Source organism: Bombina bombina, chromosome 11 (assembly GCF_027579735.1).
Source record: "Bombina bombina isolate aBomBom1 chromosome 11, aBomBom1.pri, whole genome shotgun sequence".
NCBI classification, from domain to species: domain Eukaryota; kingdom Metazoa; phylum Chordata; class Amphibia; order Anura; family Bombinatoridae; genus Bombina; species Bombina bombina.
This window is the reverse complement of record NC_069509.1, coordinates 129,319,404-129,344,690: the sequence shown is the minus strand read 5'-3', so window position 1 is coordinate 129,344,690 and position 25,287 is coordinate 129,319,404. Positions and strand designations below refer to the sequence as shown.

General features: G+C 40.1%; 1 protein-coding gene across 1 annotated transcript in view; it reads left to right on the top strand.

Moving 5' to 3' along the window:
- Positions 1-25,287, top strand: part of AMDHD2 (amidohydrolase domain containing 2) — an 84,653-nt gene that overhangs the window by 19,065 nt on the left and 40,301 nt on the right. The window contains exons 4-7 of the mRNA XM_053694691.1: positions 939-993; positions 11,396-11,608; positions 14,265-14,353; positions 15,729-15,873. Coding sequence (XP_053550666.1) covers positions 939-993; positions 11,396-11,608; positions 14,265-14,353; positions 15,729-15,873 — 502 coding nt within the window. The remainder of the gene's footprint in view (positions 1-938; positions 994-11,395; positions 11,609-14,264; positions 14,354-15,728; positions 15,874-25,287) is intronic.

Genomic DNA, 25,287 nt, shown 5'->3' with positions numbered 1-25,287 from the left:
AATGACGAAATTGCGCCAACGAACGTAATTTCGCACCAAAAAAATCTTGCGCCAAGAATGACGCAATAAACTTTAGCATTTTGCGCCCTTGCGAGCCTAATTCTGCCCGCGAATTGAAAATGACTGTCAATTGAAAAAAGATTATACCCCAGGTAAGAAATACATTTCCCTAAAAAATGCATTTCCCAGATATGAAACTGACAGTCTGCAAAAGGAAATATACTGAAACCTGAATCATGGCAAATATAAATACAATACATATATTTAGAACTTTATATAAATACATAAAGTGCCAAACCATAGCTGAGGTGTCTTAAGTAATAAAAACATACTTACCAGAAGACACCCATCCACATATAGCAGATAGCCAAACCAGTACTGAAACAGTTATCAGTAGAGGTAATGGAATATGAGAGTATATGAATCTCTACGACCGATAACAGAGAACCTATGAAATAGATCTCCCGTGAGGAAAACCATTGCATTCAAAGGTGATACTCCCTTCACATCCCTCTGACATTCACTGTACTCTGAGAGGAAACGGGCTTCAAAATGCTGAGAAGCACATATCGTAGAAATCTTAGCACAAACTTACTTCACCACCTCCATAGGAGGCAAAGTTTGTAAAACTGAATTGTGGGTGTGGTGAGGGGTGTATTTATAGGCATTTTGAGGTTTGGGAAACTTTGCCCCTCCTGGTAGGATTGTATATCCCATACGTCACTAGCTCATGGACTCTTGCCAATTACATCAAAGAAATTGCATGTTCTCTCTGAATCATGATAGAAAAAAATGTTGGTTTAATGTCCCTTTAAATGAGTGATTGTACTGCCTTGAACATTTGTATATATAGAAAATACATCTGCATATTGTGACAGAATTCTGATAGTTTAAGTCTTATGCTAAAGGTAAATAATACTTTTTATTTTCAATAACAGGTCATTCCTCAGATCTCTGTGAAGGATGGTGGTCCAGATGGTGCAGGTGTATTAGGTAAATCATTTTTTTCTATTTATTTATTTATTGTAAAATTACTGCTGGTTACAAAAGAAAATAATTTTGCTATCTGGAATGTTATCACTAAGGGCTTGATTTATTAAGCCTTCTCCTCCCCACGACTGCAGGTTCTCACAAGAGAACCCGCAGTCAGTATTTATCAAGTAGCGGTAATAAGATCGCTGCTTCCTACCCTCTTCTCCACCTCTTAGTTGGAGAATTTAAATCTCCCGGTCTCGTCTGACCAGGGAGATTGACAGCTCCTGCCCGCGCGTGATTGGCTGTGCGCGGGCATGGAGCGGTGTTGCATGCGAGTGCAAAATATCGCTTGCGTGCAATGGTAAATTCCGGCAGCAGATTGCTGCATGCCAGAGGCGAGCTAGGCATATGTACGCCCCTGTCCGCCCTAGCTTGATAAATCGAGCCCTTAGTATTATAACAACTCTCACTCAGTGGATTGGGGGATATTCCACTTCTTCTTTAAGTAGGTAGATGCTCTATTTCTTAAATAGACAGTGCACTGTAAAACTGTTTTCCCCTTAATATGTTCCAACCGACTTGTTGTTCCAGCTGCAGAGTATAAAATGTATGAGAAATTGCTCCTTTATGTTTCTTTTTGTAAATTATATATCTGGATTTGCTTTTTGTAACCACAACCCATCAAAATAGGCTAAGCTTGCAGAGAGATCAAACATCCTTATATTATCGCTCAAATGCATCCCTTTCATATTTCTGTCTCTATACAGTACTTAAAAAGAACAATTGAAAATATGCATTTTAGAATTTTATATCTTCTTCACCCCACTGGGAGTGTAATTTCATTTGCTGTTTAAATAGCTTGCAATAGCCTATATTTAAGTATAGGTAGGGATACCACTGGCAAAAGCAGCTATTTCAAGTGCCAATATAAAGGCAAAGGAGCTATTTGTAAACAATTTAATACACTCCAGCAGGTAAATGCATCATTTGTAACGAATTGAAGGGGGAAAATGTATGGGGGTAAACTGTCCCTTTTAAAGTGATTATAAAGTTTAAGGAATAAGTGCTCTAAAAAATACTCTTAAAAACAGGGGCACTTTAATTCATTAAACTTTAGAAACACGCTTTTTTTAAAAAAAAAATTTATTTTGTTACGACAAACAGACCGCCGATCCTCCGCCCACATCTCTTTCTGTATTTTGCAGATCGATGACGAATCCAGCTTCCTCCCTCCAATCGTTGCGTGCCACGCAAGCTTGACGCCAATGGGGACACGCAACGATTGGAGGAAGCCAGATTCGTCATTGATCTGCAAAATACAAAAGGAGATGTGAGCGGAGGATCAGCGGTCTGTTCACCGTAACAGAATGGTAATTATTTTTTAAAAAAAGTGTGTTTGTAAAGTTTAATTGATTAAAGTGCCCCTGTTTTTAAGAGTATTTTTAGATACTGGGCACTAATTCCTTAAACTTTACAATCACTTTAAGGAAAAAAAACATTGAACTACAGAAAAAAATAAATTATCAAAAATAAAAAAATTAAACCTAATCCCTATGAAAATTAAAAAGCTACCCCCCCCAAAAAAAATAAAACACCCCCTAATCTAATGCTGAACTACCAATAGCCCTTAAAATAGCTTTTTTGTAGGGAATTGCCTTAAGTTAAACATCTCTTTTGCAGTTACAAAATATGCCAAGTGCCCCCTAACAGTAAAACCCACAAACCCACCAAACCCCCCCAAAATAAATAAACCTAACCCTAAAAAAAACTAAACTATCCATTGCCCTGAAAAGGGCATTTGTATGGGCATTGCCCTTAAAAGGACATTCAGCTCTTTTGCTGCCCATCCCTAGAATTAAAAAAAAATAATCATAAAAAAAAACAACCTAAGTCTAAACCCCCCCAAAAATAAAACCTAATCCCTATGAAAATAAAAAAGCCCCCCCAAAATAAAAACACCCCCTAATCTAATGCTAAACTACCAATAGCCCTTAAAAGGGCTTTTTGTAAGACATTGCCCTAAGTTAAACAGCTCTTTCTTTCATGTAATTAGCAAGAGTCCATGAGCTAGTGACGTATGGGATATACATTCCTACCAGGAGGGGCAAAGTTTCCCAAACCTTAAAATGCCTATAACTACACCCCTCACCACACCCACAAATCAGTTTTACAAACTTTGCCTCCTATGGAGGTGGTGAAGTAAGTTTGTGCTAGATTCTACGTTGATATGCGCTCCGCAGCAGGTTGGAGCCCGGTTTTCCTCTCAGCGTGCAGTGAATGTCAGAGGAATGTGAGGAGAGTATTGCCTATTTGAATGCAATGATCTCCTTCTACGGGGTCTATTTCATAGGTTCTCTGTTATCGGTCGTAGAGATTCATCTCTTACCTCCCTTTTCAGATCGACGATATACTCTTATATATACCATTACCTCTGCTGATTTTCGTTTCAGTACTGGTTTGGCTTTCTACAAACATGTAGATGAGTGTCCTGGGGTAAGTAAATCTTATTTTCTGTGACACTCTAAGCTATGGTTGGGCACTTTTTTATAAAGTTCTAAATATATGTATTCAAACATTTATTTGCCTTGACTCAGGATGTTCAACATTCCTTATTTTCAGACAGTCAGTTTCATATTTGGGATAATGCATTTGAATCAATCATTTTTTTCTTACCTTAAAAAATTTGACTTTTTCCCTGTGGGCTGTTAGGCTCGCGGGGGCTGAAAATGCTTCATTTTATTACGTCATTCTGGCGCGGACTTTTTTGGCGCAAAAAATCTTTTCTGTTTCCGGCGTCATACGTGTCGCCGGAAGTTGCGTCATTTTTTTTGACGTTCTTTTGCGCCAAAAATGTCGGCGTTCCAGATGTGGCGTCATTTTTGGCGCCAAAAGCATTTAGCCGCCAAATAATGTGGGCGTCTTATTTTGGCGCTTAAAAATATGGGCGTCGCTTTTGTCTCCACATTATTTAAGTCTCATTTTTCATTGCTTCTGGTTGCTAGAAGCTTGTTCCTTGGCATTTTTTCCCATTCCTGAAACTGTCATTTAAGGAATTTGATCAATTTTGCTTTTTATGTTGTTTTTTCTCTTACATATTGCAAGATGTCTCACGTTGCATCTGAGTCAGAAGATACTTCAGGAAAATCGCTGTCTGGTGCTGGAACTACCAAAGCTAAGTGTATCTGCTGTAAACTTTTGGTAGCTGTTCCTCCAGCTGTTGTTTGTACTAATTGTCATGACAAACTCGTTAATGCAGATATTTCCTTTAGTAATGTACCATTACCTGTTGCAGTTCCATCAACATCTAATGTTCAGAGTGTTCCTGATAACATAAGAGATTTTGTTTCTGAATCCATCAAGAAGGCTATGTCTGTTATTCCTCCTTCTAGTAAACATAAAAAATCTTTTAAAACTTCTCTTTATACAGATGAATTTTTAAATGAACATCATCATTCTGATTCTAATGACTCTCCTAGTTCAGAGGATTCTGTCTCAGAGGTTGATGCTGATAAATCTTCATATTTATTTAAAATGGAATTTATTCGTTCTTTACTTAAAGAAGTACTAATTGCTTTAGAAATTGAGGATTCTGGTCCTCTTGATACTAAATCTAAACGTTTAGATAAGGTTTTTAAATCTCCTGTGGTTATTCCAGAAGTTTTTCCTGTTCCTGGTGCTATTTCTGAAGTAATTTCCAGAGAATGGAATAATTTGGGTAATTCATTTACTCCTTCTAAACGTTTTAAGCAATTATATCCTGTGCCGTCTGATAGATTAGAATTTTGGGACAAAATCCCTAAAGTTGATGGGGCTATTTCTACCCTTGCTAAACGTACTACTATTCCTACGTCAGATGGTACTTCGTTTAAGGATCCTTTAGATAGGAAAATTGAATCCTTTCTAAGAAAAGCTTATCTGTGTTCAGGTAATCTTCTTAGACCTGCTATATCATTGGCTGATGTTGCTGCAGCTTCAACTTTTTGGTTGGAAACTTTAGCGCAACAAGTAACAGATCATGATTCTCATAAATTATTCTTCTGCAACATGCTAATAATTTTATCTGTGATGCCATTTTTGATATTATCAGAGTTGATGTCAGGTTTATGTCTCTAGCTATTTTAGCTAGAAGAGCTTTATGGCTTAAAACTTGGAATGATGATATGTCTTCTAAATCGACTCTACTTTCCATTTCTTTCCAGGGTAACAAATTATTTGGTTCTCAGTTGGATTCTATTATCTCAACTGTTACTGGTGGGAAAGGAACTTTTTTACCACAGGATAAAAGATCTAAGGGTAAAAACAGGGCTAATAATCGTTTTCGTTCCTTTCGTTACAACAAAGAACAAAAGCCTGATCCTTCTTCCTCAGGAGCAGTTTCAGTTTGGAAACCATCTCCAGTCTGGAATAAATCCAAGCCTTCTAGAAAAGCAAAGCCAGCTTCTAAGTCCACATGAAGGTGCGGCCCTCATTCCAGCCCAGCTGGTAGGGGGCAGGTTACGTTTTTTCAAAGAAATTTGGATCAATTCTGTTCACAATCTTTGGATTCAGAACATCGTTTCAGAAGGGTACAGAATTGGTTTCAAGATAAGACCTCCTGCAAAGAGATTTTTTCTTTCCCGTGTCCCAGTAAACCCAGCGAAAGCTCAAGCATTTTTGAAATGTGTTTCAGATCTAGAGTTGGCTGGAGTAATTATGCCAGTTCCAGTTCTGGAACAGGGGCTGGGGTTTTATTCAAATCTCTTCATTGTACCAAAGAAGGAGAATTCCTTCAGACCAGTTCTGGATCTAAAAATATTGAATCATTATGTAAAGATACCAACATTCAAAATGGTAACTGTAAGGACTATCTTGCCTTTTGTTCAGCAAGGGCATTATATGTCCACGTTAGATTTACAGGATGCATATCTGCATATTCCGATTCATCCAGATCACTATCAGTTCCTGAGATTCTCTTTCCTGGACAAGCATTACCAGTTTGTGGCTCTGCCGTTTGGCCTAGCTACAGCCCCAAGAATTTTTACAAAGGTTCTCGGTGCCCTTCTGTCTGTAATCAGAGAACAGGGTATTGTGGTATTTCCTTATTTGGACGATATCTTGGTACTTGCTCAGTCTTTACATTTTGCAGAATCTCATACGAATCGACTTGTGTTGTTTCTTCAAGATCATGGTTGGAGGATCAATTTACTAAAAAGTTCATTGATTCCTCAGACAAGGGTAACCTTTTTGGGTTTCCAAATAGATTCAGTGTCCATGACTCTGTCTTTGACAGAAAAGAGACGTCTAAAATTGATTTCAGCTTGTCGAAACCTTCAGTCACAATCATTCCCTTCGGTAGCCTTATGCATGGAAATTCTAGGTCTTATGACTGCTGCATCGGACGCGATCCCCTTTGCTCGTTTTCACATGCGGCCTCTTCAGCTCTGTATGCTGAATCAATGGTGCAGGGATTACACAAAGATATCTCAATTAATATCTTTAAAACCGATTGTACGACACTCTCTGACGTGGTGGACAGATCACCATCGTTTAATTCAGGGGGCTTCTTTTGTTCTTCCGACCTGGACTGTAATTTCAACAGATGCAAGTCTTACAGGTTGGGGAGCTGTGTGGGGGTCTCTGACGGCACAAGGAGTTTGGGAATCTCAGGAGGTGAGATTACCGATCAATATTTTGGAACTCCGTGCAATTTTCAGAGCTCTTCAGTCTTGGCCTCTTCTGAAGAGAGAATCGTTCATTTTTTTTCAGACAGACAATGTCAAAACTGTGGCATACATCAATCATCAAGGAGGGACTCACAGTCCTCTGGCTATGAAAGAAGTATCTCGAATTCTGGTTTGGGCGGAATCCAGCTCCTGTCTAATCTCTGCGGTTCATATTCCAGGAATAGACAATTGGGAAGCGGATTATCTCAGTCGCCAAACGTTGCATCCGGGCGAATGGTCTCTTCACCCAGAGGTATTTCTTCAGATTGTTCAAATGTGGGAACTTCCAGAAATAGATCTGATGGCTTCTCATCTAAACAAGAAACTTCCCAGGTATCTGTCCAGATCCCGGGATCCTCAGGCGGAGGCAGTGGATGCATTATCACTTCCTTGGAAGTATCATCCTGCCTATATCTTTCCGCCTCTAGTTCTTCTTCCAAGAGTAATCTCCAAGATTCTGAAGGAATGCTCGTTTGTTCTGCTGGTAGCTCCGGCATGGCCTCACAGGTTTTGGTATGCGGATCTTGTCCGGATGGCCTCTTGTCAACCGTGGACTCTTCCGTTAAGACCAGACCTTCTGTCGCAAGGTCCTTTTTTCCATCAGGATCTCAAATCCTTAAATTTAAAGGTATGGAGATTGAACGCTTGATTCTTGGTCAAAGAGGTTTCTCTGACTCTGTGATTAATACTATGTTACAGGCTCGTAAATCTGTATCTAGAGAGATATATTATAGAGTCTGGAAGACTTATATTTCTTGGTGTCTTTCTCATCATTTTTCCTGGCATTCTTTTAGAATTCCGAGAATTTTACAATTTCTTCAGGATGGTTTAGATAAAGGTTTGTCCGCAAGTTCCTTGAAAGGTCAAATCTCTGCTCTTTCTGTTCTTTTTCACAGAAAGATTGCTAATCTTTCTGATATTCATTGTTTTGTACAAGCCTTGGTTCGTATAAAACCTGTCATTAAGTCAATTTCTCCTCCTTGGAGTTTGAATTTGGTTTTGGGGGCTCTTCAAGCTCCTCCGTTTGAACCTATGCATTCTTTGGACATTAAATTACTTTCTTGGAAAGTTTTGTTCATTTTGGCCATCTCTTCTGCCAGAAGAGTCTCTGAATTATCTGCTCTTTCTTGTGAGTCTCCTTTTCTGATTTTTCATCAGGATAAAGCGGTGTTGCAAACTTCTTTTGAATTTTTGCCTAAGGTTGTGAATTCCAACAACATTAGTAGAGAAATTGTGGTTCCTTCATTATGTCCTAATCCTAAGAATTCTAAGGAGAAATCGTTGCATTCTTTGGATGTTGTTAGAGCTTTGAAATATTATGTTGAAGCTACTAAGTCTTTCCGAAAGACTTCTAGTCTATTTGTTATCTTTTCCGGTTCTAGAAAAGGCCAGAAAGCTTCTGCCATTTCTTTGGCATCTTGGTTGAAATCTTTAATTCATCATGCTTATGTCGAGTCGGGTAAAACTCCGCCTCAAAGGATTACAGCTCATTCTACTAGGTCAGTTTCTACTTCCTGGGCGTTTAGGAATGAAGCTTCGGTTGATCAGATTTGCAAAGCAGCAACTTGGTCTTCTTTGCATACTTTTACTAAATTCTACCATTTTGATGTGTTTTCTTCTTCTGAAGCAGTTTTTGGTAGAAAAGTACTTCAGGCAGCGGTTTCAGTTTAAATCTTCTGCTCTTTTTTTCAATAAACTTTATTTTGGGTGTGGATTATTTTCAGCAGGAATTGGCTGTCTTTATTTTATCCCTCCCTCTCTAGTGACTCTTGCGTGGAAAGATCCACATCTTGGGTAGTCATTATCCCATACGTCACTAGCTCATGGACTCTTGCTAATTACATGAAAGAAAACATAATTTATGTAAGAACTTACCTGATAAATTCATTTCTTTCATATTAGCAAGAGTCCATGAGGCCCACCCTTTTTTGTGGTGGTTATGATTTTTTGTATAAAGCACAATTATTCCAATTCCTTATTTTTTTATGCTTTCGCACTTTTTTCTTATCACCCCACTTCTTGGCTATTCGTTAAACTGATTTGTGGGTGTGGTGAGGGGTGTATTTATAGGCATTTTAAGGTTTGGGAAACTTTGCCCCTCCTGGTAGGAATGTATATCCCATACGTCACTAGCTCATGGACTCTTGCTAATATGAAAGAAATGAATTTATCAGGTAAGTTCTTACATAAATTATGTTTTTGCAGTTACCAAAAATTCTAAGTCCCCACTAACAGTAACCCCCCCCCAAATAAAATAAACCTAACACTAAAAAACCTAAACTATCCATTGCCCTGAAAAGGGCATTTGTATGTATATTGCCCTGAAAAGGGCATTTAGCTATTTTGCTGCCTATCCCTAAGTTTAAAAAAAAAAAAAAAAAAAAACCTAAGTCTAACCCCCAAATATTAAAAAATTAAACCTACATTTAAATTAAGCTAAAGTTACAGAAAATAAAAAAATCTAATTCTACCGAAAATAAAAAAACAAAATTACCAAAGTTTAAAAAATAAATCTAATCCCTATGAAAATAAAAAAGCCCCCCCCCAAATAAAAACACCCCCTAATTTAATGCTAAACTACCAATAGCCCTTAAAAGGTCCCCCCTAACAGTAAACCCCCCCCCCATCCACCAAACCCACCCAAAATAAAAAAAAACTAACACTAAAAAACCTAAACTACCCATTGCCCTGAAAAGGGCATTTGTTTGGGCATTTAGCTCTTTTACAAAGTGCCCACCCTAATCTAAATAACCCCCCCCCCCCAAAAAAAATGTTTTTTAAAAAACCTAAGTCTAACCCCCAGGTTGATACTCACCATTGCTGAAGTCCGGCAGAGACGGTCCTGTCCCATGCAGTGAAGTCTTCTTCCAAGTGGCGACCTCTTCTTTCTTTTTCCAGGAACAATCCAGCGCGGAGCGGAGGGCGGAGCTGAAGACCGATGACTGCGGAGCTGAAGAACGGCAACCCTGGAAACGAAGACCAGCGACCATGGAGCGTGGAGGATCCTCTTCATACGATCGCCGCCGTACACTGGATAGTGAATTCAAGGGACGCCATTAAAAATGGCGTCCCTTGAATTCCTATTGGCTGATTTGATTCTTCAAATTCAAATCAGCCAATAGGATGAGAGCTACTCAAATCCTATTGGCTGTTCAAATCAGCCAATAGGATGAGAGCGACTGAAATTCTATTGGCTGATTTGAGTAGCCAATAGAATTTCAGTAGCTCTCATCCTATTGGCTGATTTAAACAGCCAATAGGATTTGAGTAGCTCTCCTCGTATTGGCTGATTTGAATTTGAAGAATCAAATCAGCCAATAGGAATTCAAGGGACGCCATCTTTAATTGCGTACCTTGAATTCACTATTCAGTGTACGGCGGCGATCGGAAGAAGAGGATCCTCCACGCTCCATGGCTCCGCGGTCGCCGGTCTTCAGTTCCAGGGTCGCCGGTCTTCAGTTCCAGAGTCGCCAGTCTTTAGCTCTGCGGTCATCGGTCTTCAGCTCCGCGCCGGATGTTCCGGAAAGAAGAAAGAAGAGGTCACCTCTTGGAAGAAGACTTTACCGCATGGACAGGACCTTCTCCACCGGACTTCAGTAACGGTGAGTACCAACCGGGGAGTTAGACTTAGGTTGTTTTTGTTTTTTTTAAATTGGGCGGGGTTTATTTAGATTAGGGTGGGCATTTTGTAAAAGAGCTAAATGCCCTTTTAAGGGCAATGCCCAACAAATGCCCTTTTCAGGGCAAAGGGTAGTTTAAGTTTTTTAGTGTTAGGTTTTTTATTTTGGGGGGGTTTGGTGGGTGGGGGGTTTTACTGTTAGGGGGGACTTTGTGTATTTTGAATCTAAAAGATCTTGGGGCAATAACCTGCAAAAAGCCCTTTTTAGGGCTACTGGTAGTTTATTCTTAGATTAGGGGTTTTTTATTTTTGGGGGGGCTTTTTTATTTTCATAGGGATTAGATTTGATTTTGTAAACTTTGGTAATTTTTGTTTTTTATGTTCTGTAATGTTAGCCTTTTTTATTTTTGTAATCTTAGCTTTCTTTATTTTTTATTTTAGGTAATTTGTGTTAATTTAGGGGGTGTTAGGTTAGGGGGTTTAATAATATAATTAGTTATTTGCGTTGTGGGTTTTGGCGGTTTAAGGGGTTAATAGGTTAATTAGGTTTATTTCGATGCGGGGGTTTAGGGGTTAATAGGTTAATTAGATTTATTGCGATTTGGAGGTTTTGCCGTTTAGGGGTTAATTAGGTTTATTGCGATGTGGGGGTTTTGCGTTTTAGAGGTTAATAGGGTAATTAGGTATATTGCGATGTGGGTGGTTGACGGTTAAGGGATTAATGGGTTAATTACTTTATTATTTTGCAATGTGTGGGTTTGCGGTGTATGTGTTAATACTTTGTGTGGGAGATTTAGGTTTTTTTTATTATACTTCGTGCAGGCGGTGTTTTTTTTTTTTTAATGCTCCGTTTGCCTTCGCTGCATCCCGGTGGATTCTTTCACCACCCTGCCATTTTCAGAATCCACCTGGATGCAGCTTCACTGCATCCAGGTGAATTCTTTTGGCTGCGCTCGCAGCCAACATTCTTTTGGGTGCCTTGCGCTGCCAACATTCCAATGAGGATGCGTGCGCAACTGCCGACGGACATTACAAACGCAATTATAGTATAGATTATTCTATTTTACATTTATTGATCATATGTTTTTTTACCTGGCAGGTGCCCATCTAGAAGGTCCATATATTAGCCGTGAAAAGAAAGGAGCTCATCCTGAGCAATGCTTACTCTCTTTCAGCGAGAGGGGTTTCGCCGATCTCTTAGCCACATATGGTACGCTGGATGGAGTCTGCACTGTGACCTTAGCCCCTGAGATATCTAAGAGTGAAGAGGTGATAAAAGAATTGGTTAAACGTGGGATCTGTGTCTCACTTGGTAAGAAGACGGAGCGAATTATCTTTCTTATGCCCCACAGAGATGTAAATCTCTAGGCCTTACTTCTATAACTAAGTTAGCTTTGTTCTCTTGATATCCTTTGTTGAAGGGTAAAACTAGGCTGATAAGAGCTTGGGAGCGTACACATGTCTTACGCATTCTATGGCAGCAGTGTTTTCAACTATGTACAACATTGCTATTAACATTGTTGCTAACACTACTGCCAGATGGCTAAGCACACATGCGCGCTCCTGAGCTCACCTAGGATTTCTCTTTAAAGTGATTGTCAAGTTTAATGAATAAGTGCACGGTATCTGAAAGTACTTGTAAAAACAGGGGCACTTTAATTTATTAAACTTTACAATGAAGCTTCTTTTTTAAAACACTTATCTTTGCTTTATGGAAAACAGACAGGCGATCATCTGCCCGCATCTGCTGCTGTAGTTAGCATATTGATGACGAATCCGGCTTCCTCCAATCGTTGCGTACCCCATGAGCTGGATGCCAAAGGGGGCACGCAATGATTGGAGGAAGCCGGATTTGTCATCGATATGCTAACTACAGCAGCAGATGCGGGCGGAGGAAGAACTAAGCAAAATTGATAATAGAAGTATATTGGAAAGATGTTTAAAATGTAATGCTCTGTCCAATCCATTTGTTTAATTTGGACATTAATGTCCCTTTAAAATACAGCAACTGTTATAACTACATTAATTATTGATTTTTTAAAACTACATTTACCAAAAAAAGGGGCATCACAGATTTTCCTTTTTGCACCAGCCCTGCTAAGCATATATTCCAGCAAACCCCAGTAGGTTTTCAGTGTAGTTTTGGTCAGAACTTTTTGCAGGCCAAGGCAATCTATCAAAATCATGGTCCACAAACTAGTCCTGTATAATTCTTGCTGTGGGACAAGGTTTGATATAGTGTTGATTTTACAAGACCTCTTCCTTATCCAAAATATCCAAGTTGGCTTACTGACCAATGAACATACAGCTGGAACAGCACCAGATCATTGCATAACTCCCAAAATGAACAATACCCATCAGAACAATTTATACAAAGAAAGAGAAGAACCCAACCAGAAATAACAACGGCTCAGTAGCTTGTTCTTTGGGGGGTTATCATCTAGTAGCAGCCTCTTTTAGCCCAACTCCTTTTCACAAAAGAGAACTTTCCTGAAATAGATCAGTCTGATCCCGCCTATAAAAGATGGTACAGCCCCAAAATACCAGGCAGTCCTCCAAAGGAACATAGCATCCCTAAACAATAGTTTCAGCCTTCTGAGGGCCTCGTCAATGAAGTGCAGCCATATCTCTCTAGGCACGTTGGGCCCGGAGTTTACATCTGGTTCCCCAGGGTCATAATACACGTATACCGTACAAAGAAAGAGAAACGGTCAACCAGCTCCGTAGCTTGTTCTTTGGTGGGTCACCATCTGGGATCAGCCAATTGGTGCTTCTGATTGGGTCAGCACCAGTTTCCGCTCATAACTAGTGGTACTTAAATTGTGTGTTTAACCCCTTTGTGCGGGTTAAATACATAAACATGCAGGGTTGATAGTGATAAACTTATGTGCTCTAATGAACGAAAGCATGTCATTTTTTCACTATATTGACCCTTTTAAAAACAATTTGCGTTAATATCTGTAATACTGTTTCAGGTGGATTAGTTTTATACCTACTAATAGTTTAGGGCATTTTTGAGGGGTTCAGTGTTAATAGACCTCTTTATATTACTCCTGGTCTGGCTCTCTCCATAATTCTGACATGTTCGTTTGGTCAGGTCAGCACATTCTGCATTATGTCACTGTGCGCCATGTTGTTCTCCCTTTGTGAGTATCTGTCGTGCACAGCTGTTTTAAGCACAGAACCGTTTTCTCTTGTAATTTGTAACACTAACACTTGCATTATATTGTATTTTGGCACCATTAGAATACCTTTAGCTGTAGTATTTATATTATTTCATAAATCATTCTGGCGGTTAAAGTCTTTAATTTAATCTTCCTAAATAAGAGTGTGGAATGCACATTTAATCTTGCAGCTAATGTCATGTTTAAAGATACAGTAAAGTTTAAATTAAACTTTCATGATTCAGATAATGCATGTGAACTTTCCAATTTACTTTAATCATCAAATGTGCTTTGTTCTTTTGGTATTCTTTGTTGAAAGCAAAACCTAGGTAGGCTCATATACTAATTTCTAAGCCTTGAAGGCCGCCTCTTATCTGAATGCATTTGTCAGTTTTTCACAGCTAGACAGCGTTAGTTTATGTGTGTCATATAGATAACGTGCTCATGCACGTGGAGTTATTTAACAGTCAGCACTAATTGCCTTAAATGCAAGTCTGTCAAAAGAACTGAGATAAGGAGGCAGTCTGCATAGGTTTAGATACAAGATAATCACAGAGGTAAAAAGTATATTAGTATAACAGTGTTGGTTATGCAAAACTGGGGAATGGTAAATAAAGGGATTATCTATCTTTTTAAACAATAAACATTTTGGAGTTTACTGTCCTTTTAATGCAGCTATACAGAATCAGCCAATTGATATTTCAGAGTTGTCTAAATAATATTTGTGATATAGTGATTGGTTCATAATGTGATTCCGGATAAAGGGGTCAGTGTGTTTTTCTTATGTTCATTATTTATCTGCAGGTCACTCAATAGCAAATTTATCTCAAGCTGAGGATGCAGTGACATATGGAGCCTCCTATATCACTCACCTCTTCAATGCCATGTTACCGGTTAGTTCATATGTCTAAGCATAATCAGAACTATGGTTACCAAAAAGTGATTCCCTGCCATGTTTTTCTTTTATTCAAACTGTACCCAGAATTATATTTGTGTTTATTAACAGGTATTGTAATTAACTCTTCCATTACATTAGCAATATCATGTAACCCACAATTCCAAACACATACTTTTAATAATACAGCTATCATAATATACCATGATCTATTATTTGACTAGATGTATTAGTGAACTAGTGCTAAACAGTCCCTTTATTATTTTATAGCAGGAAGGAAAATTACCCAGAAATTATTGTTTCAGAGCTAATTAGCTGAATTTTTTGTAGAAACAACAACAAAAATGTATTCCTTCTTTTTTGCATCTTTTCTTTAAAACAGAAGTATCTTTTTGCACAACCACTGGTAAAAAAAACTCTGTAGTAAATCACCAAAATGGGGATAGGATTGCGCACACAGGAAAAATGCCAGGGAGGGAGAAGGAATTAAATCTCTCTCTTTCTCTCTTTTCTCTCTCTCCTCTTTTTTGTCTCTTTTCCTTCTCCCCCTCTTTCTTTCTTTCTTTCTTTCTTTCTTTCTTTCTCTCTCTCTCTCTCTCTCTCTCTCTCTCTCTCTCTCTCTCTCTCTCTCTCTCTCTCTTCTTTTTCTCTTCTCTCTTTTCTTTCTCTCTCTTCTCTCACTGTCTTTTCTCTCTTTCCCCTCTCTCTCTCTCTCTCTCTCTCTCTCTCTCTTCTTTTTCTCTTCTCTCTTTCTCTCTTTTCTTTCTCTCTCTTCTCTCACTGTCTTTTCTCTCTTTCCCCTCTCTCTCTCTCTCTCTCTCTCTCTCACTCTCTCTCTCTCTCTCTCTCACTCTGGTTTTGAACAGTAATTGCTGCTGAATAAGTTAAATGCATTGTAATCTGTCCCAAAATCTAAAGCAGGTATAGAGAGAAGCAACAATAGTGTGCTGGCTGACACTAAGTTGAAACGTTCATAAAAATAGTTTAAGGTGGTGGCATAAGGAGTAATCAAGCATTCCAGAGACAGAAAAAGGTGCTAATAACTAGTTATTTCTAGTGTATTATAATTAGTCATTTTTGCTAATTGAAACCACCATTGTTGTCAAGAGCATGCCAAATAGACTGAGTTTGTAGAAAGATTTAATCATCTTCTAAACAACAAATACAATCAATCCCAGGGATAAATTTCAGTCTGTACAGATCCTCTCATCGAGATGCAGCTAAAGTGGGTGCAAATCTAGATATGTTGGTCCAACTATTACAAAATTATGGATCTTCTTTAATATGCACCAACCAATCACGTTTGTCAATGATATCACCTTTATGTAAATTTAAAATATATATTTTTTAAATGTTCTCTCTTTGTTCTTCAGTTTCACCACCGAGACCCTGGGATTGTGGGGCTGCTAACTAGCGATCGTATTCCCTCAGGAAGGACTGTGTATTATGGAATGATTGCAGATGGAATACACACCAATCCTGCAGCTCTAAGGATCGCACACAGGGCACATCCAAAAGGTGACTATCTCATCTAGATATTCTGAGTTTGCGGAATATGATGTACTGCTATATTTCACGGATAAACTAATGGTTCTCAAGCAATGTTCAGATGCCTTGGGGTGTCACAGTGCCCAGTTAAAGGGGCAGTATACTCCAATTTTCATTTAACTGCATATAATAGACAATACTATAAAGAAGAATATGCACAGATACTGATCTATAAATCCAGTGTAAAACCTTTTAAAAACTTGCTAAGAAGCTCTCAATTTAACACTGTTAATGAGATAAGCCTGGAACACCCACTAAAAGGGGCTGATAGCAGAACCTCCCCCCTCCCCTGCATATGAAAAGACCCATTATACAAACAGAAGCAGTCTGAAGTCTGTATACATCAGTATTTATCTAAACCTTTGGGGCTTGGTTAGGAGTCTGAAAGTCAGCACAATCGCCTAGATTTAGAGTTCTGCGTTAGCCGTCCAAACCAGCGTTAAGGGGTCCTAACGCTGGTTTTTCCATACGGCAGATCCCCTTACGCCAATTGCGTATCCTATCTTTTCAATGGGATCTTTCTAACGCTGGTATTTAGAGTCTTGGCTGAAGTGAGCGTTAGAACTCTAATGACAAGACTCCAGCCGCAGAAAAAGGTCAGGAGTTAAGAGCTTTCTGGGCTAACGCCGGTTCATAAAGCTCTTAACTACTGTGCTCTAAAGTACACTAACACCCATAAACTACCTATGTACCCCTAAACCGAGGCCCCCCCACATCGCCGCCACTATAATTACATTTTCTCTTGTTAAGTGTATCCAGTCCACGGATCATCCATTACTTGTGGGATATTCTCCTTCCCAACAGGAAGTTGCAAGAGGATCACCCACAGCAGAGCTGCTATATAGCTCCTCCCCTCACTGCCATATCCAGTCATTCTCTTGCAACTCTCAACAAAGATGGACGTAGCAAGAGGAGAGTGGTGTATTATAGTTAGTTTTTTAACTTCAATCAAAAGTTTGTTATTTTTAAATGGTACCAGAGTGTACTGTTTCATCTCAGGCAGCATTAGAAGAAGAATCTGCCTGTGATTTCTATGATCTTAGCAGAAGTAACTAAGATCCACTGCCGTTCTCACGTATTCTGAGGAGTGAAGTAACTTCAGAGGGGGAATGGCGTGCAGGTTTTCCTGCAATAAGGTATGTGCAGTTAACATATTTCTAGGGATGGAATTTGCTAGAAAAATGCTGCTGATACCGGATTAATGTAAGTTAAGCCTTAAATGCAGTGATAGCGACTGGTATCAGGCTTATTAACAGAGATACATACTCTTATAAAAGTGTAATATAAAACGTTTGCTGGCATGTTAATCGTTTTTATATATGTTTGGTGACAAAACTTATTGGGGCCTAGTTTTTTTCCACATGGCTGGCTTGATTTTTGCCTAGAAACAGTTCCTGAGGCTTTCCACTGTTGTAATATGAGTGGGAGGGGCCTTTTTTAGTGCTTTTCTGTGCAGCTAAAAATACTGACAGAGACATTCAGCTTCCCTCTGCATGATACAGGACATCTCTGAAGGGCTCAAAAGGCTTCAAAGTCGTGTTTGAGGAGGGTAACAACCTGTGGCAGTTGTTGTGACTGTGTTTAAAAAAAAAAACAACAACAAAAAAAAAACGTTTTTGTCATTTATTATTCTGTTTTTGTTATTAAGGGGTTAATCATCCATTTGCAAGTGGGTGCAATGCTCTGCTGACTTGTTACATACACTGTAAAAATGTTGTTAGTGTAACTGCCTTTTTTCACTGTTATTTCAAATTTTGTCAAAATTTGTTTCTCTAAAGGCACAGTAACGTTTTTTATATTGCTTGTTAACTTGCTTTAAAGTGTTTTCCAAGAGGCCCTGGAAGAGGCCATCCATACAGCTCCATTGACTGAAATTGTTGACAAGCTTAGAACTCTTAAGCTAGCTAACTCATTTGTTTCTGATGCCATTGTTCATTTGACTAAACTAACGGCTAAGAATTCCGGATTCGCCATCCAGGCGCGTAGGGCGCTATGGCTCAAATCCTGGTCAGCTGATGTGACTTCAAAGTCTAAATTACTCAACATTCCTTTCAAGGGGCAGACCTTATTCGGGCCTGGTTTGAAAGAAATTATTGCTGACATTTCTGGAGGTAAGGGTCATACCCTTCCTCAGGACAGGGCCAAATCAAAGGCCAAACAGTCTAATTTTCGTGCCTTTCGAAATTTCAAGGCAGGTGCAGCATCAACTTCCTCTGCTTGAAAACAAGAGGGAACTTTTGCTCAATCCAAGCAGGCCTGGAAACCTAACCAGTCCTGGAACAAGGGCAAGCAGGCCAGAAAGCCTGCTGCTGCCTCTAAGACAGCATGAAAGAGCGGCCCCCTATCCGACAACGGATCTAGTAGGGGGCAGACTCTCTCTCTTCGCCCAGGCGTGGGCAAGAGATGTTCAGGATCCCTGGGCGTTGGAGATCATATCTCAGGGATATCTTCTGGACTTCAAAGCTTCTCCTCCACAAGGGAGATTTCACCTTTCAAGATTATCTGCAAACCAGATAAAGAAAGAGGCATTCCTAAGCTGCGTACAAGATCTCCTTGTAATGGGAATGATCCATCCAGTTCCGCGGACGGAACAAGGACAGGGGTTTTATTCAAATCTGTTTGTGGTTCCCAAAAAAGAGGGAACCTTCAGACCAATTTTGGATTTAAAGATCCTAAACAAATTCCTCAGAGTTCCGTCATTCAAGATGGAAACTATTCGAACCATTTTACCCATGATCCAAGAGGGTCAGTACATGACCACAGTGGACTTAAAGGATGCCTACCTTCACATTCCGATTCACAAGAATCATCATCAGTTCCTGAGGTTTGCCTTTCTAGACAGGCATTACCAATTTGTAGCTCTTCCATTCGGGTTGGCTACAGCCCCAAGAATTTTTACAAAGGTTCTGGGCTCACTTCTGGCGGTCCTAAGACCGCGAGGCATAGCGGTGGCTCCTTACCTGGACGACATCCTGATACAGGCGTCAAGCTTTCAAATTGCCAAATCTCATACAGAGATAGTTCTGGCATTCCTGAGGTCGCATGGGTGGAAAGTGAACGAAGAAAAGAGTTCTCTATCTCCTCTCCTCTCACAAGGGTTTCCTTCCTAGGGACGCTAATAGATTCCGTAGAAATGAAAATTTACCTGACGGAGTCCAGGTTATCAAAACTTCTAAATGCTTGCCGTGTTCTTCACTCCATTCCACGCCCCACGGTGGCTCAGTGCATGGAAGTAATCGGCTTAATGGTAGCGGCGATGGACATAGTGCCATTCGCGCGCCTGCATCTCAGACCGCTGCAATTATGCATGCTCAGTCAGTGGAATGGGGATTACACAGATTTGTCCCCTCTACTAAATCTGGATCAGGAAACCAGAGATTCTCTTCTCTGGTGGTTATCTCAGGCCCATCTGTCCAAGGGTATGACCTTTCGCAGACCAGATTGGACAATTGTAACAACAGATGCCAGCCTTCTAGGTTGGGGTGCAGTCTGGAACTCCCTGAAGGCTCAGGAGGAGAAACTCCTCCCAATAAATATTCTGGAGTTAAGAGCAATATTCAATGCTCTTCTGGCTTGGCCTCAGCTAGCAACACTGAGGTTCATCAGATTTCAGTCGGACAACATCACGACTGTGGCTTACATCAACCATCAAGGGGGAACCAGGAGTTCCCTAGCGATGTCAGAAGTCTCCAAGATAATTCTCTGGGCAGAGACTCACTCTTGCCACCTGTCAGCGATCCATATCCCAGGTGTAGAGAACTGGGAGGCGGATTTTCTAAATCGTCAGACTTTTCATCCGGGGGAATGGGAACTCCATCCGGAGGTGTTTGCTCAATTGGTTCTCCGTTGGGGCAAACCAGAATTGGATCTCATGGCGTCTCGCCAGAACGCCAAGCTTCCTTGTTACAGATCCAGGTCCAGGGACCCAGAAGCGGCACTGATAGATGCTCTAGCAGCGCCTTGGTTCTTCAACCTGGCTTATGTGTTTCCACCGTTTCCTCGGCTCCCTCGTCTGATTGCCAAAATCAAACGGGAAAGAGCATCGGTGATATTGATAGCGCTTGCGTGGCCACGCAGGACCTGGTATGCAGACCTAGTGGACATGTCATCCTTTCCACCATGGACTCTGCCTCTGAGACAAGACCTTCTAATACAAGGTCCTTTCAATTATCCAAATCTACTTTCTCTGAGACTGACTGCATGGAGATTGAACGCTTGATCCTATCAAAGCGTGGCTTCTCCGAGTCAGTAATTGATACCTTAATACAGGCACGAAAGCCTGTCACCAGGAAAATTTACCACAAGATATGGCGTAAATATCTTCATTGGTGTGAATCCAAGAATTACTCATGGAGTATGGTTAGGATTCCTAGGATATTGTCCTTCCTCCAAGAGGGTTTGGACAAAGGATTATCAGCTAGTTCTTTAAAGGGACAGATTTCTGCTCTGTCTATTCTTTTACACAAGCGTCTGGCAGAAGTTCCAGACGTTCAGGCACTTTGTCAGGCTTTAGTTAGAATTAAGCCTGTGTTTAAACCTGTTGCTCCTCCATGGAGCTTAAACTTGGTTCTTAAAGTCCTTCATTCTATTGATATCAAACTTCTTTCATGGAAAGTTCTTTTTCTGATGGCTATTTCCTCGGCTCGAAGAGTCTCTGAGTTATCTGCCTTACATTGTGATTCTCCTTATCTGATCTTCATTCAGATAAAGTTGTTCTGCGTACAAAACCTGGGTTTTTACCTAAGGTGGTTTCTAACAAGAATATCAATCAAGAGATTGTTGTTCCATCATTATGTCCTAATCCTTCTTCAAAGAAGGAACGTCTTTTGCATAATCTAGACGTAGTCCGTGCCTTGAAGTTTTACTTACAGGCTACTAAAGATTTTCGCCAAACATCTAACCTGTTTGTTGTTTACTCTGGACAGAGGAGAGGTCAGAAGGCCTCGGCAACCTCTCTTTCTTTTTGGCTTCAGAGTATAATCCGTTTAGCCTATGAGACTGCTGGACAGCAGCCTCCTGAAAGGATTACAGCTCATTCTACTAGAGCTGTGGCTTCCACCTGGGCCTTTAAAAATGAGGCCTCTGTTGAACAGATTTGCAAGGCTGCAACTTGGTCTTCGCTTCATACTTTTTCCAAATTTTACAAATTTGATACTTTTGCTTCTTCGGAGGCTGTTTTTGGGAGAAAGGTTCTACAGGCAGTGGTTCCTTCCGTTTAAGTTCCTGCCTTGTCCCTCCCATCATCCGTGTACTTTAGCTTTGGTATTGGTATCCCACAAGTAATGGATGATCCGTGGACTGGATACACTTAACAAGAGAAAACATAATTTATGCTTACCTGATAAATTTATTTCTCTTGTAGTGTATCCAGTCCACGGCCCGCCCTGTCCTTTTCAGTCAGGTCTAAATTTTAATTAAACTGCAGTCACCACTGCACCCTATGGTTTCTCCTTTCTCGGCTTGTTTCGGTCGAATGACTGGATATGGCAGTGAGGGGAGGAGCTATATAGCAGCTCTGCTGTGGGTGATCCTCTTGCAACTTCCTGTTGGGAAGGAGAATATCCCACAAGTAATGGATGATCCGTGGACTGGATACACTACAAGAGAAATAAATTTATCAGGTAAGCATAAATTATGTTTTTTAACCCCTAATCTGCCGACCGCACACCGCTGCAACCTACATTATCCCTATGTACCCCTAATCTGCTGCCCCTAACATCGCCGACACCTACATAATATTTATTAACCCCTAATCTTCCCCCCCCCAACGTCGCCACTACCTACCTACACTTATTAACCCCTAATCTGCCGACCGGACTTCGCCGCCACTATAATAAATGTATTAACCCCTAAAGCTAAGTCTAACCCTAACACCCCCTAAGTTAAATATAATTTAAATCTAACGAAATAAATTATTTCTTATTAAATAAATTAATCCTATTTAAAGCTAAATACCGTATTGTCCTGAGTATAGGCCGCACTTTTTCCCCTAATGCAAGTCTTTAAACTAGGGGTGCGGCCTATACTCGGGATGTTGCACAAATACCGGTATACTGTAAGTAGAACAGGCTGGGGTTAGGCACCGGTAGGTAGGTAAGGAGGCTGAGTGAGTTAAGACAAAGTTCCCGGTAACTAAAGTTCGCCAGCAATATAAAGCCTGCTAGCATTTGTTCCAAGAGAAAAGTGGATCATAACTCACCCCAGTACAACGATTGTGGCTGAAACTCTTAAACAGCTTGGCATCGAATACACCTTCACAGGGCTTGTACTGCTGTAAACTCCTGGTTTTACATCCCCGTCTGCTTCTGACTTCTCCTTTACCTGCTAGCTAGAATGGGGTTGCCTGTCTAACTAAGGACACACCCCCAATAAGATTGCGGGATTGGTTCTTCATCTGGGAAACGTCACAGCTCCATCTGTTGATTGGACTGAGGCGAGTGGAGGCATGGTCATATGCGGTCCAACCAGCGGAGAGAGCTGTGACGTTTCTTGGACGAAGAACCAATCCCGTGATCTCATTTGGGTGTGTGTCCTTAGTTAGGCAGGCAACTCCGTCTCAGCTAGCAGGTAACGGAGAAGTCAGAAGCAGATATGGATGTAAAGCTAGGAGTTTACAGCGGTACAAGCCCTGTGAAGGTATATTTGATTGCCAAGCTGTTTAAGAGTTTCAGCTAGCAGGTAACGGGGAAAACAGAACAGGAGACGTCAAAGGGAGAGAGCCTCCAGTCAGTAGAGGGGATTCCTTGTAGTCCCCAAATAAAGTCAAGTCCCCATAGCTTTTTTAAACATAGCATAATTGTTTAGCTTTCAAAGAAAGCTACAGTGTATTGCTAAACAAAGTGTTTTACGTCACTCTTTGACAGCCAAGGGGCTCATGGGACATTGATGTGATTAATCTATTTCAGTTCACTTAAAGTGTAATTAAAAAGCATTTTACTGATTATAAAGATGTTGCTAATTTAAGGCATGAAAAGTAAGATATGTTAATGAGAGTTCTGAGATCACCCACATAAAATGAATACATCTTTTTTTTTTTATCAAAAGGATTGACCGTTCTATCCTTTAGCAAGGGTTTTTTTAACGTACCATGGAATAAAGAATAATTTTTATCATCTACTTAAGGTAAAAAAAACTAAAAAATTAAATTTCTTTAAAATGGCAGCAAACTTTAAGGGTGCGGCTTATAATCAGGAGCGGCCTATACTCGGAACAATACGGTACTTACCTGTAAAATAAACCCTAATATAGCTACAATATAACGAATAATTATATTGTATCTATTTTAGGATTTATATTTATTTTACAGGCAACTTTGTATTTATTTTAACTAGGTACAATAGCTATTAAATAGTTAATAACTATTTAATAGCTACCTAGTTAAAATAATTACAATTACAAAATTACCTGTAAAATAAATCTTAACCTAAGTTACAATTAAACCTAACACTACACTATCAATAAATTAATTAAATAAACTACCTACAATTATCTACAATTAAATCAACTAAACTAAATTACAAAAAAATACAAACACTAAATTACAAAAAATAAAAAAAAGATTACAAGAATTTTAAACCAATTACACCTACTCTAAGCCCCCTAAAAAAATAACAAAGCCCCCCAAAATAAAAAAAATGCCCTACCCTATTCTAAAATAAAAAGTAAACAGCTCTTTTGCCTTACCAGCCCTTAAAAGGGCCTTTTGTGGGGCATGCCCCAAAGTAAACAGCTCTTTTGCATTTTAAAAAAACATACAATACCCCCCCCCCAACATTACAACCCACCACCCACATACCCCTAATCTAACCCAAACCCCCCTTTAAAAACCTAACACTAAGCCCCTGAAGATCTTCCTACCTTATCTTCACCACGCCGGGTATCACCGATCCGTCCAGAAGAGGGTCCGAAGTCTTCATCCTATCCGGCAAGAAGAGGACATCCGGACCGGCAGACATCTTCATCCATCCGGCGCGGAGCGGGACCATCTTGAAGCAGCTGACGCGGATCCATCCTCTTCTTCCGGCGACTCCCGACGAATGAAGGTTCCTTTAAGGGACGTCATCCAAGATGGCGTCCCTCGAATTCCGATTGGCTGATAGGATTCTATCAGCCAATCGGAATTAAGGTAGGAAAAATCAGATTCAAGTTCAATCCGATTGGCTGATCCGATCAGCCAATCAGATTGAGCAAGCATTCTATTGGCTGATCGGAACAGTTAAAATAAATACAAAGTTGCCTGTAAAATAAATATAAATCCTAAAATAGATACAATATAATTATTCGTTATATTGTAGCTATATTAGGGTTTATTTTACAGGTAAGTATTTAGCTTTAAATAGGAATAATTTATTTAATAAGATTTATTTTATTTCGTTAGATTTAAATTATATTTAACTTAGGGGGGTGTTAGGGTTAGGGTTAGACTTAGCTTTAGGGGTTAATACATTTATTAGAGTAGCGGTGAGGTCCGGTCGGCAGATTAGGGGTTAATACTTGAAGTTAGGTGTTGGTCGATGTTAGGGAGGGCAGATTAGGGGTTAATACTATTTATTATAGGGTTTTTGAGGCGGGAGTGAGGCGGTTTAGGGGTTAATACATTTATTAGAGAAGCGGCGAGGTCCGGTCGGCAGATTAGGGGTTAATAAGTGTAGGTAGGTAGAGGCGACGTTGGGGGGGCAGATTAGGGGTTAATAAATATAATATAGGGGCAGCAGATTAGGGGTACATAGCTATAATGTAGGTTGCGGCGGTGTACGGAGCGGCAGATTAGGGGTTAATAATAAAATGCAGGGGTCAGCGATAGCGGGAGCAGCAGATTAGAGGTTAATAAGTGTAAGGTTAGGGGTGTTTAGACTCGGGGTACATGTTAGGGTGTTAGGTGCAGACTTAGGAAGTGTTTCCCCATTGGAAACAATGGGGCTGCGTTAGGAGCTGAACGCTGCTTTTTTGCAGGTGTTAGGTTTTTTTCAGCTCAAACTGCCCCATTGTTTCCTATGGGGGAATCGTGCACGAGCACGTTTTTGAAGCTGGCCGCGTCCGTAAGCACCGCTGGTATTGAGAGTTGAAGTGGCGCTAAATTATGCTCTACGCTCCCTTTTTGGAGCCTAACGCAGCCCTTCAGAGAACTCTAAGTGGTATTTAAAAGGTGCGGGGGGGGGGGGGAAACATGCGTAGCTAACGCACCCCTTTGGCCGCAAAACTCTAAATCTAGCCGAATGTTATTTAAAAATAAGCAAAACTATACATTTTTACAAAAACACCCCCAGATGGGCTATATAAATGGATCATCTACAAAACATTTATGCAAAGAAAAATCTAGTGTACAATATCCCTTTAAAACAGAATGGGACTGGAAATAAAAAAAAATCCCAGCCTGTTCTCTGT